At 39.7% G+C, this 13,239-nt stretch overlaps 1 protein-coding gene across 1 annotated transcript; it reads left to right on the top strand.

Annotated features, from left to right (window-relative positions):
- On the top strand, positions 1-2,781 carry LOC126606268 (cytochrome P450 86B1-like). The gene is made up of 2 exons (XM_050273635.1): positions 1-1,480; positions 2,089-2,781. The coding sequence occupies exons 1-2, from the start codon at positions 125-127 to the stop codon at positions 2,491-2,493; spliced, it is 1,761 nt and encodes a 586-aa protein (XP_050129592.1). The 5' UTR covers positions 1-124; the 3' UTR covers positions 2,494-2,781.
- The last annotated feature ends 10,458 nt before the right edge of the window (positions 2,782-13,239 follow it).

The following is a 13,239-nucleotide window of genomic DNA, read 5'->3' on the forward strand; positions in this document are numbered from 1 at the left end:
CACCGTGCCACTCCTCAACCTAATTAAACCAACCATTCATTTAAATTTCATCGTAGTGTGACTGTGCCAATATTAATAAACCATAACACTCTCATCACATAGGCTCTCCTCTAATTCCAACAACATGATCACCACTCCTCCTCACCCACCTCATCCCACCAATAATCTCACCTCCCTCCTCTCCCCCTCCTTCTCCGAGACATTCGTCGCCGAAATCTTTGTTTCGCGGCAACTCTTTTTCCTTCACCACATCCAAATCTTGGAGCTCTTTCTGGCTCTATGTGTTTTCATTTCCATACACTCGTTGAGGCAGAAGAAGCACCATGGCCTACCCATTTGGCCGGTGTTTGGCATGCTACCCTCTCTCTCTTTTGCCGTACTTGGACTCCAAACCAACCTATATGAGTGGCTTTCCCAAGTTCTTTACCGCCAAAACGGCACGTTTCTATTCCAAGGCCCTTGGTTTAGCAGCCTCTTTTGCGTCATCACTTCCGACCCTCGTAACTTGGAGCACCTTCTCAAGACCAAGTTCTCCAATTTCCCCAAAGGCCCTTATTTCCGAGACACCGTTCGAGATCTTCTCGGGGATGCCATATTCAACGCGGACGACGAGACATGGCAGCGACAAAGGAAGACGGCTAGCATCGAGTTCCACTCAGCTAAGTTCCGGCAACTGACGGCCGATTCGTTGTTTGAACTTGTCCACGCTAGGCTTTTGCCCGTCTTGGAGGACTCCATCAAACACTCGGCCGCAATCGACCTCCAAGACATTCTTTTGAGGTTAACTTTTGACAACGTTTGCATGATCGCGTTTGGGGTCGACCCTGGTTGCTTGCAGCCCGGGTTACCCAAAATACCATTTGCTCAGGCCTTTGAGGACGCGACAGAAGCAATACTTATGCGCTTTGTGACCCCAACGTGCTTGTGGAAGACCATGAGGTACTTAAACTTGGGTGCAGAGAGGAAGCTCAAGAGGTCCATAAGAGAAGTGGACGAGTTTGCGGATGACGTCATTCGGACAAGGAAGAAAGAGCTCACACTACTACTTTCTGCCACCAATAATTCTAATGCTTCTAATGATGATGATAAGAAGAACAAGCATATTAGATCAGACTTGTTAACGGTTTTTATGAGTTTGAAAGACGAGAGGGGGGAGGCATTTTCGGACAAGTTCCTGAGGGATATATGTGTCAACTTCATACTTGCAGGGCGAGACACGTCATCGGTGGCAATGAGCTGGTTCTTCTGGCTGCTTCATCAGAATCCGGGGGTGGAGCACAAGATTCTTCAAGAAGTATGCCGGATTGTGGGCGGAAGAACATCATCCGATCGCGATCATGATCATGAAAGTAAAAATAATGGCGACGACGACGAAGCAGTAGTATTCAAGCCAGAAGAGATAAAGAAGATGGAGTATCTTCATGCAGCTCTATCAGAGGCTCTAAGGTTGTACCCTTCAGTTCCACTAGATCACAAGGAGGTAAGTTCAATTTATTAAATCACATGCATTTTAATTATTTATTTTCTGTTTTATAATTAGTAATTTACTCAAATTAACCATTTTTAAGTGCATGCATGCCTGGCATGTTATGGGGGCTTGTCATGCCTCGCACAGTCATCAACTAATCATATAATTATAAGCTTATCATGATATAATAGTGGGATAAAAATTGTTCTCCAATTCGTATGAATCTTGTAATGTATTGATATGTAACTTCTAATAATTTTATTTTGACGCAAAAAATTGACATACTTTTTAAGAAATACTAATGTATGTGGAACTCACTTATATTAGAGAATATCAATACTTGCATTAAATTTGTGTAAAAATAGCATTACTCGTAATTTTGGTAAACAATGACTACCTAGAGGGGTCTTAATTAATTTATTAGATTCTTGTTTACTTAATTGGCCAACTCTGTCTACATATATTCATTGGAACAATTGTTGCGTGTTAGGAAGATTGCAGAGACTAAGCTAGCTACTTTGTAACTATAATAATCCACAAAATAAAATATGCAATTTGATTGGTAATTACTTAATTTTTCTAATTGAGTTGAACTTAACTGATCAATTGAATATATGTAGGTAGTTGAAGATGACATATTTCCAGATGGAACAATATTGAAGAAGGGAACAAAAGTGATATACGCAATGTACAGCATGGGCCGAATGGAGGCGATTTGGGGGAAGGACTGCCGGGAGTACAAGCCCGAGAGATGGCTACGATCATCGGACGGCCGCTTCATGAGTGAGTCTGCATACAAATTTACGGCTTTCAACGGTGGTCCTCGCCTGTGCTTGGGCAAAGACTTCGCTTATTACCAAATGAAGTTCATCGCGGCCTCCATCATCTACCGTTACCGCGTCAAGGTGGTCGAAAACCATCCGGTGGAGCCAAAGCTGGCACTGACGATGTACATGAAGCATGGGTTGAAGGTCACTCTCCAAAAGCGTGACCATGCTGAGCGTCAAAAATTACTAAATATATAGTATATATGATATTAATATATAGTACATATATAGTGTGTTTGGCCTTCTTTTTTGTCATTTATGATATTGTTGTCGTATACAGATAATGGTGGTATTGCCATACATGAATACATGGGAAGATGATTGAAAATCTGTAGAGTGAGATGGTAGGGCTAGCCTGCTAGGAGGGATCTATATGCATTTGAATAATCGATCTAGTAATTGTGTAAGCTTGGATTGTTCATAATTTGAATTTTATCATCATATATGTATTTCAATATTTTAATAATCCATAAAATTAATGTGTTACTCTCTCTCTCTCTCTCGCTAATCCTAACCAAAGCTATACTTAACCACCAATTTGCAAACATGACTACTACTCCATGCACAAATATAGTAGCCACTCTGATGCATAGATGCTATCTTATTCTTACTTGATTTTCCAGTGTAAGCTGTGTTCGAACCATGAATCTCGCTCTATAAGCAAATACTGAGTGAAAGAGGTGATTCACATGATGTGTGAGATATACATAAAGTGATAAAATAGCAGTCACATGATAGAATCTCTCCATTCTATGACAAAGCTATTATCATGCATCATTTTAACTTCTTTAGCCTCAAAGCTGCCCCTAGGCCCTATGGCCCCTACCCCATCCCCATTCTATGGTACTTATAAATGGGTAAAAAAGAACAGATTCTAAATCTATTGGTCGTTAAGTAAAGCATTTGATAAACACTTGAATTCAGGAGAAATTTTTAGTTGTGTGCCGGTCACACTGAATTCAGCAAGCCCTTACTGGATTTCTTCAATTTTCGCTGGTCGACTGCGAAAGTAAAGGCAAGTTTGGCGAGCAACTCATGACCTAAACATCCATTCCTGCAGGTTTGCAGTTGGTTTTTCTGTTCCGTTTTTAGCTTTACCTGTTTGAAAGTTGACTCTGACCATCCGTGGATAACTGGTATAGGTGTAACTTCCATCCACAGATCTCATCGTAGAAAAGAATCCTAAATGCAGAGCTTGTTCTCATAAAATTGATTACTTAGGCTTCAGTACTTAGACTAGTAATAACTCATATAATACTAACTATAAATTATGTGCTTGTATATCAGAGCTCAACAGTTGCAAAGGGTTAACAACCACAATAATGTCTACAAAGGAGACTGCACAAAGATCTGAACTGCATATATATTGAAAACAGAATGAAATTTCAAAAATGCGTTATTAAGTGGCATAAACTGTCAATGGAGAAAATAGAGGATGCACATATTAGTGCATGTGTTGAAATATACAACATTTTCCTATATGTGTGGGGAAGAGACATGGCAAGTACATCTCGGCATTATGAAGTTCTGACATAGATTATAGCATCAAACTCAAATGCATTGAAATTTATGCAAGCATAACAAGGAAGAAATAACGTGACAGGAGGAGCAGCGACCTGCTCACCCATTCCCTTGATACATTATAATCTTTATTTTTTTGGTCTCCTCTATGCCCTCCTCATCGAGAAAGTTCTCAACAAATTTTTCCTCTGAGGGATCTCTACATTCCAACCAAATCAGAATAAGAAAATAAAAGCAATGCTGAAAAGATGCAGTAAGAAAAATAGAATGAAAGCCACATAGAAGTACGTACTATTGCATGTTTCAGCACGTTACATGCATGGAACAAGAAGATAAAAGTAGACATTAAAAATAACGGGTGCTGTGTTTCGCAGTATGAATCCTCCCCTTAAAATCCATATCCACCCATATGTAAGTGACCAAAAGCATAGGTGGCTACCGGCATCCATTTATAAGCAAGCACACAAAATATACTATAAAGTTAGGTTGTTAACCCTAGCTGACCTATATCATGGAGAAGTGCAGCCACTTCTATCTGTCGACAAGAAAAGTAAAAGTATAGATTAATAAAGGCCTCCTCCACCGGCTTCTCCGCCTTTCTCGCTGTCGTTATTTATGGGTTAACTGTTATTTTGAAGGTGAAAATTATAGACAAACAGAATCTGAATAATGGAGTGAAGAACGGAAAGGGATGAAATGAAAATAAAACAACTAAATTTAAATTTTCAACCTAATGAAGATCCTAAAATAAAACAACTTAATTTAAAAACAATTCAAACTAAACGTAAATACAAATTACAAATAAATAATAAGGAATAAGATGTCAAATAAAAAAATTGCCACACGCTTGTGTGGCATTAGGCTAATAACTATAATTTCCTTCACTTCAAATTTTTTTATTCATATTAATTAGAGATTAAATGGTCACTAATCGAATTAATTTTTCTATACACGATGACAAAAGAGAAATAATATCACGCAATCATTAAAAGAAATGAGTAATACGGTGTCCTTTGAATATTATTCATTGTATGTGAATGTGCCAATCACTCCTAAAGATTATGCTAGAGCCGCGGCATGAAAAATGTTCATGATTTGGCTTTGAGTACTTAATTTAGATGTTTGCTAGGGTTTAAATGTTAATAGAACACTTCCGTTGCAGACCTAGATATAACTGAGTTATTTCAGTTTTGCTCTTTTAAGGTTCTTATTTTGAGGACAGATGATCAAATGCATGTCAGCCATAAGATTATATAAGTCTTTATCTAAAAGGCTTAAAATATTTGACAACTTAAGCAAAATGAGTTTTCCAATAGTTTATGGACATAAGTTGTGTAACATCCCCCGTCGACCAACGGAGAGGGGGTGATGTGCCATACATGCCCACCTTCATATAGCACGAGGCATTTCGGGAACTCACTGGCTTCGGATTCCATTGGAACTCCGAAGTTAAGCGAGTTCAGGTGAGAGCAATCCCAAGATGGATGACCCACTGGGAAACTCTCGTGTGAGTTCCCAGAAACAAAATCGTGAGGGCGTGGCTGGGGCCCAAAGCGGACAATATCGTGCTACGGCGGAGTCGAGACTGGGATGTGACAGAATGGTATCAGAGCCACTATGTCATGTAGTGCGAATGTGTCGATGAGGACGTCGGGCCCCTAAGGGGGTTGATTGTAACATCCCACATCGACCAACGGAGAGGGGGTGATGTGCCATACATGCCCACCTCCATATAGCACGAGGCCTTTCGGAAACTCACTGGCTTCAGATTCCATTGGAACTCCAAAGTTAAGCAAGTTCGGACGAGAGCATTCCCAATATGGGTGACCCACTGGGAAGTTCTCGTGTGAGTTCCCATAAACAAAATCGTGAGGGCGTGGCCGGGGTCCCAAAGCGGACAATATCGTGCTACGGCGGAGGCGAGACTGGGATGTGACAAGTTGGTTTTGTTTTATTAAGTTGTCAAATATTTTAATCCTTTTGATCTAAACTAATATAATTTTATGGTTAATATGCATTTGGTCCTCACAGGTCCTCAAATGAAGACCTTAAGAGAGCATGACTCGTGTTAGTGGAGTATACTCTCTTATACTCACTCAAGTTCAAATTCATGTCCATGTAATGCATGCATGCATTTTCTACGTTCTTTGTGTTTGATGGGCAAGCTATGTCTTAATGACTTGTTTGAAAGTGATTTTAAAAGAAAATTTTTATTTAAACCCGTTTATCTTATCTTTACACCCAACTTAAAAACTTATTTAATAAAATTCCAAATGCGCCTTGAAATAAATAGAAAGAATTTCAAAACAATTGGAACCTGTATATGCTCCAGCCAACCCCATCGGGAAAACACAAAGGGAGGCTTTCACGCTCCCCGACAAGCCACGGCACCCCTTTTTCTGGCAAACACAACTGAAGCTCCAACAATCCAATTAATGCTCTCCTTTTATCTCTTTTTTGTTTCTCTATGCGAACTTGGATCCAATCAATCGGGAAAGAAAGGCGGGTGTGAATTAGTGTTGACAGAGAAGTGCGGAGTCATGTTCGATGCCACTGATGGCACCAAAAGGAAATGATGGTTCATATTCTTCTCAGGGTTGTGATACAAGGGAGGAGAAGAAAAATAATGGAAGGAGTTGACAGTTGTTGATGACTTGGGGATAAATTTTGGCGGAAGTTTGATTTGGATTCGCCGGAAATAATGGTGAGGTGGAATGGTGTGGTGGGTTTAGGGTTATTGGGTGTAGACAGAAAAACACCCATTTTTATTTTATTTTTCTTATTTATTAAGGGCAAATTTGAGAGTTTGTTGAGCAAAATTGTTAAGTTGGGTGTAGAGATAAAATAAATGGGTTCAAATAAAAATTTTCTTTTAAAATGGATAAAAACAATTTTAGTTATAAGTACACAACTAATGTTTGTTGCAAAAATCATTTCAAGTGCTTTTGAAAATCACAAATATTTTATTTAAAAGCATTTTCGGTCCAAACGAGCTCAAACTTAGTTACCTATGTATATCAACCCGTTTAGGTGGAGCCACCCTTGACTCTTGCCACAAGCTATTGATATATAAATGTAGTCGGCCAACTCAAAAATATCAATTCGCTGGGGTTGTGTATATTCAATTCCAAAGCAAAATATGCCACACCAGCTACCTACTACAACTACAGCCTCTCTGGGCGTTTTGGCATGCCGGATAACGAACTGGATAGTACTATTTAATATTATCCAGTGTTTGGTGTCATTCTGTATTAAATAGCACCGGATTATTTATGCAGTCTGACTTATTTTATATGACGTACGCCGGATAACTTATACACTCCAAATCGTCGGTATTAATTAGTCGGGTTGCTGAAAACAAAATCAAACTGACTCTTTTTCCATCTCTCTTGCTAGTTTTAAATTGTGAAACTCGGTGCCATAAATGTTCTTCAATCTCCTTTTGAGGAAGTAAATGAACATGATAATCTTTGATGAATTGAGTTTTTAATTCGGTACTGCACCAAACACCCGATTAAATAGTCAATACACTCGACTAAATAGTCAGTACTATCCGATGACAAATTATCTTATCGGACTGAAATAGTCAGTATAGTCCGAGCTGCCAAACGAGGCCTCTGTATATCTAGTTCATTAATCCATGAACAACTTCAATATTAATTAGTAAAAACTAAAAACAAATGATTATCAAACAGCCGCTTAGGTAAAAATCATGTAACATCTCCAAATCTTCAAACAAGCAAACCTCACAAATAATTAGGTTGCGCATGATTCAATATGAACTAGCTTTAACCTAATTAACATATTTAAGGAAGTGTCAAATAAATGAGAGCAATAACACTTTAAATTTTTCCATTGGCTTGAAGATTGATGCAAAGTAAAAGAAAATGAAATATTTGACTGGGTTAGATTGTTGAAAAATGTTGGGTATTAATTAGTTGCAAATAACGAAAATGAGAGGGACGCCTTATCTATTAATGGACGCCTTATCACATATCTATATTTATTCACTGCGGATTTAGTTTAGAGTTCCGTGAGGGAATCCCTCGTTTTCTCGTGCAGATTAAGTGAGATGTTTAGAGAGTCCATTAAATAAATATAGAAAAGTTGTTTTATCTCATATTCAGTCGATAAATATGTACATATAAGAGTCGATAAACATGAACATACTCTGAGTGGCTAAGTCAATAAACCTACCTTTCTCAGTGAACACAAATTTTAAGTTCCGATTCTTATAAAATTAGAATCGCTCACATTAAATTGGAAGTTTTTTTTTTGTTGGCTGAGCAAACCTACCTTTCTTGGTGAATACAAATTTTAAGTACCGATTCTTATAAAATTAGAATCACTCACATTAAAATGGAATTTTTTTTTATTATTTTTTTGTACAAATAAGGGTTTCGAACTCTAGACTTGTCTACTCTTGCTTTTATCTTTACCCAGCTTCATTGCTAGGCTAAGCTTGGTGACCTGTCAAAACAATAAATTTAGGGTAGTGCTATTCACAGACTATTTTTTACCTCACATACACTCTTGTTGTTTTTGTCCATTGATTTTCTTTAATTCATTCAATCTGATAGCTCGAAATATAGGCACATATGTGAGAAGTAAAAATGTGTGCATGGATAGCAGTGTTCTAAAAATCGGACTATGAGGCCGCCTAGGCGCTAGGCGGTGAAGGCCCACACCGATTTAGTGCAAATCGTTTCGAAAAATTGGTCTGGAGCTAGGCGGCTCCTAGGCGGTCCTAGGGAATTTATTTTTATTATTATTTTTTATTAATTGTTTGATTATTTTTTTCTTTTTTAGTTTCATGGTGGTGTACTTATAGAAATGGTATACCTAATTTGCAAGGAATGGATTGACTACAAGATCATCCAATTGTGAAAGGACTTGGAGCAGTTTTGAGGGAATACATACAAAGAATATAAATAAACTAGATACAACAAGGTTAAATAATTTAGTCTATGTCCAATCCAATGCAAAGATCATGAACAAGAAGAATTTAGTTTATCATCCAAGAATTCTCCTCATTATGATTATATGCTTACTGTTTTTTAAATATTGAACTTGTTGGATGGATGTACTTTGTGTATTATTATACTTCTATTTTTGCATTTTATCATTTTTTTTATTATCCTTACAAGCATAATTTTTAAAGTGTAAATATACACTTATTTACAAGATATACAATAAATTTACATAAATTCGCCTAGACCATCTAGGCGCCCACCTAAATTTAAGTCAAACTAAAATAAGATATAATTAATGAATGGACCTAACTATAAGTTTGATTCTTATAAAGTAATTGGTTGCAACTATTAAACTCACACCACTGCAACAACAATATAGCGGAGATGCCGAAGTAACAATATGCATTAAGGGGGCCATGTTAGAGTGTGATTATGATTCACACGGTTTAGTTATTTCAGATTAGTATAAAGTGATAAGGTCTCAGTTTGTTTATAAGAGTAATGCAGTTTTGGTTTGGATTAGAACTCTGTTTGGGATTTGAGTTTAGTACTCCTAATTGTACAAGGATTTAGTTTTGTTGATGCACAAAATCAGCGAAGACTTTGGTACAACAGAAAGTATCAGGTTTTGTGACCTTCGCTTGGTTACTTCGGTCACTAGTGAGGATAAGTACGTAAATGAATAGAGACAGAGAAGCAAACACAGGATGTACGTGGTTCACCCAGATTGGCTACGTCCACGGAGTAGAGGAGTTCTTATTAGTAGTGAAGGGCTTACACAAGTACAAAGGATCAAGCTCTCAATTTAGTGAGTTCTTGTGAATGATTTAACACAAATGGCATTAGGCAATATTGTGGGGGAATGACCCCTATTTATAGAAAAACTTGTAGCTTTGTCACATTGACATGTGTCATGTTGTGATTGGTTCTTGATGTCGACACGTGCTGCGCTCTTATTGGCATCTAATCTTGACACGTGTCGAGTAGTGATTGGCCTCCCGGTCGGAGGGGAACTCTTCTGGGTCCTTGACAGTATAGCGTTGGCCGGTGCTCGGTAGTTTCGGGATTGGTCAAGTATGGTACAAACAGTGCTCCCCTAAGTTCCCGAGTGAGGGAAACTCCTCGGTTGGAGACTTGCAAGATCCAATCCCTTGAGTAATCACGAAACTTCTAAGTACCGAAGTGTGGTCTGATCTTCATCTGCCCTTCTCTGGAAGTACCTTTCCTCCATCCGGGAATGGTGTATTTAGCTGATGTTGACGCACAAGGTAATGTATCAATTTCACTTGAAGCTTAGTTGTAGTTTCGGGCTTAGTCAAGTGTGATACAAACCCTATAGTAGGAGTCCCCCAAGTCGCCGAGCTAGGAGATCTGCCGAAAGAGGTGACAGACAAGGTAAGCAGTCAAACTTCCAAGTAAGCAACCCAGGATCAGAGATTTGACTTCGGCTTCCGGTTGATTGTTCTTCTTCTCCTTGTCTCTCATTCAACTGTCAGGATAAGGAGAAGCAAATGGATAAGAGATGATATGAGATACTTTTGCTTTTGAAGAAGTAACTTTCCACAGGCTTATTCTTGAACTGTGCTGGAGGGTTTTCTGGTGCCCTTCAGAGTATAAGGCCGACTCAAAAATTTGAGGGTCAAAACAAGTCCATCAAATCTAGAGTACGTTCGACCTTGATGATATGGGATACTTTTGCTGTTGACGGAATAATGAATGTGGTATGGAAAGGTGTCGTGCTGTAGTGATCTGTTTCAGCCCACCGTTGAACCTTCTGCTTCAATCTTTTGCATGGCAGAAGTGGTGTGCAACCTTTGCATTTAAATGGTCCTTCAGAACATTCCTTCATAGTGACTCATCCCCGCTTGGCAGCTTCAGTGTAAAGAGCCAATATCTGATCAACTGTCATGAGGTATTTGCCGGTGGAATTCGTGACCTTGACAGCAGTTGAGGATGAGTACTCGAGAGCAATGCTAAGTAAGCAACCAGGCAAAGGCTCCAGGCAGTCAGTTCCAAATTGGAGGTTTGATTTCAGGTTCCGACTGACTGCTCTCTTTCTCCTTGTCCTGCAGGTGTGGACAAGGACAAAGACAAAGACAGGGAGAAAGCATGATATGGGATACTCTTGCTTTCGACCCTGATGATATGAGATACTCTTGTTCTTGGTGTGGCTTATTTGCTGAGGTATTATCGGGGGGAAATAAAGCTGAGTATTTCGAGAGGTTATGTTGAGGGTGCCTTTTCGAATGCGAGAAAGGGTTGAGCATTTTTGCAGGTTTGCCTGTCCGTTGAGGAGGGAGGTCAATGTATATAGGGATTTCCCAATAACAAGTAGTAATGCTATTCCTTTACCCTTCTTGGTCACAGCAATGTAGTGGGAGCTGCCAGCTTCACGTGTTTTAATTTTGTCAGAGCACTTTGAAAAAGTGGTATGTGGTATCTGGAAAGCTGATATTACGTGTGAAGATTACAGACAAGCTTTATCTAAGGAAATCTGGCTCTCGAAGTTCTGAGAGTTGTGCCTCTTCGGTTTTCAAACAAGCAATCCCGTCGAGGATCTGACTCTCGAGATTCGGAAAGTGGTGCTACTCCGGTTTTTGAGAAAGTAATTATGTTGGGAGTCTTTTCTCGAATGTGAGTAAAGGTTGGACGTTCTTGCCAACCTGTCTTGCCACAAAACACGGAGGTCGACACACATAGGGACTTTCCAGTTGTCAAGCAGTGGTGCTGTTCCTTTACCCTTATGGGTAATAGTAGGGTAGCTGGAACTTCGAAATTCTCGTGCCTAAACTTTGTCAGAGATCTTTGACAAAGTTATATGTGGTACCCGAGGAGTTGATGGTGCATATGGAGAGCGGTGATTGAACAGTAAGATTCACGTGCTTTCTACTTCACCAGAAATCTTCGACAGATTGCCCGTAATTTCCGCAAAGCTGATTGTGCATGTGACAGGTGCTGACGAGGCTGAAAAAGCAGGTGCTTCTTCGATTTCTGAGATCGGCCCTCGTGGTCTCTGAGCAGCCCAGCTTTTCAGAAAGCAAACGCCTCTTCGATTTCTGAGATCGGCCCTCGTGGTCTCTGAGCAGCCCAGCTTTTGAGAAAGCAAACGCCTCTTCGATTTCTGAAGCTCCGTCGAGTGCAGATTTTTATAGAGGCTGGCATTAAGTTCCATAGCACACTTGAATCTCTACCAGTAGAAGCTCATTTCTTGCACATCTAAGATCTTGATTTGTCTGACCTCTTCCTTCTTCAACACATTTGAAAATGTCTGGACCCTCCGACCGTCGTTTTGACTTGAACCTTGGAGAAGAGACAGCCACGCCTTCTCCAGACAACATATGGCGCCCATCCTTCATATCCCCTACTGGTCCTCTTACCGTTGGGGATTCTGTGATGAAGAATGATATGACCGCTGCAGTGGTGGCCAGGAACCTTCTCACTCCCAAAGATAACAGACTACTTTCCAAACGGTCTGATGAGTTGGCTGTTAAGGACTCTCTGGCTCTTAGTGTTCAGTGTGCAGGTTCTGTGTCTAATATGGCCCAACGCCTATTTGCTAGAACCCGCCAAGTTGAATCATTGGCTGCTGAAGTGATGAGTCTCAAACAGGAGATTAGAGGGCTCAAGCATGAGAATAAGCAGTTGCACCGGCTCGCCCATGACTATGCTACAAACATGAAGAGGAAGCTTGACCAGATGAAGGAATCTGATGGTAAGGTTTTACTTGATCATCAGCGGTTTGTGGGTTTGTTCCAAAGGCATTTATTGCCTTCGTCCTCTGAGGCTGTACCTGGTAATGAAGCTTCAAATGATGAACCTCCAATGCCTCCTCCTTCTGGGGTTTTGTCAAGTACTGAGGCTCCGGATAACCACCCTCCGGTGCTTTCTCTTTCTGGGGCTCTACCGACTGCTGAGACTTCCCCTAAGCAACCTTTGTGAAGGCTCCCTTTTGTTTGTTTATTTTGACTCATGTATATGTACATATTTGTGGCTTATCGAAAATATTAATAAATAAGCTTTGCTTCATTTCAACATATTGTGTTAAATACACCAAAGCCTTCTTCATAAAGTTCTTTGAATTTTTGCTTTTGTTGAAACCTGTATTGTTGAAGCTTTGTGAGTGAAGCATGTAGTTTGAGGTAGTGTTCCCTTAATTTCCCGAGTGAGGAAAACTTCTCGGTTGGAGACTTGAAAAATCCAAGTCACTGAGTGGTTGTGAGACTGCCGAGTATCAAGGTGCAGTAGCATATGGTGGGAATCCCCCAAGTCTTCAGGCGAAGAGAGTTGCCGAATGAGGTGTCTCGCGTGTTACTAATTTGTCAAAGTAACGAATCCTTGTTTCGATGTCACACATTCGTATATGCTTTATCTAAAAATATTTCCAACTTTTGTGTGTTTGATGTTGCATGCTATTGACTAGACAAGATCAAGTGCAATTAGTAGCTTTTCT

Source organism: Malus sylvestris, chromosome 16 (genome assembly GCF_916048215.2).
Source record: "Malus sylvestris chromosome 16, drMalSylv7.2, whole genome shotgun sequence".
Classification (NCBI taxonomy): domain Eukaryota; kingdom Viridiplantae; phylum Streptophyta; class Magnoliopsida; order Rosales; family Rosaceae; genus Malus; species Malus sylvestris.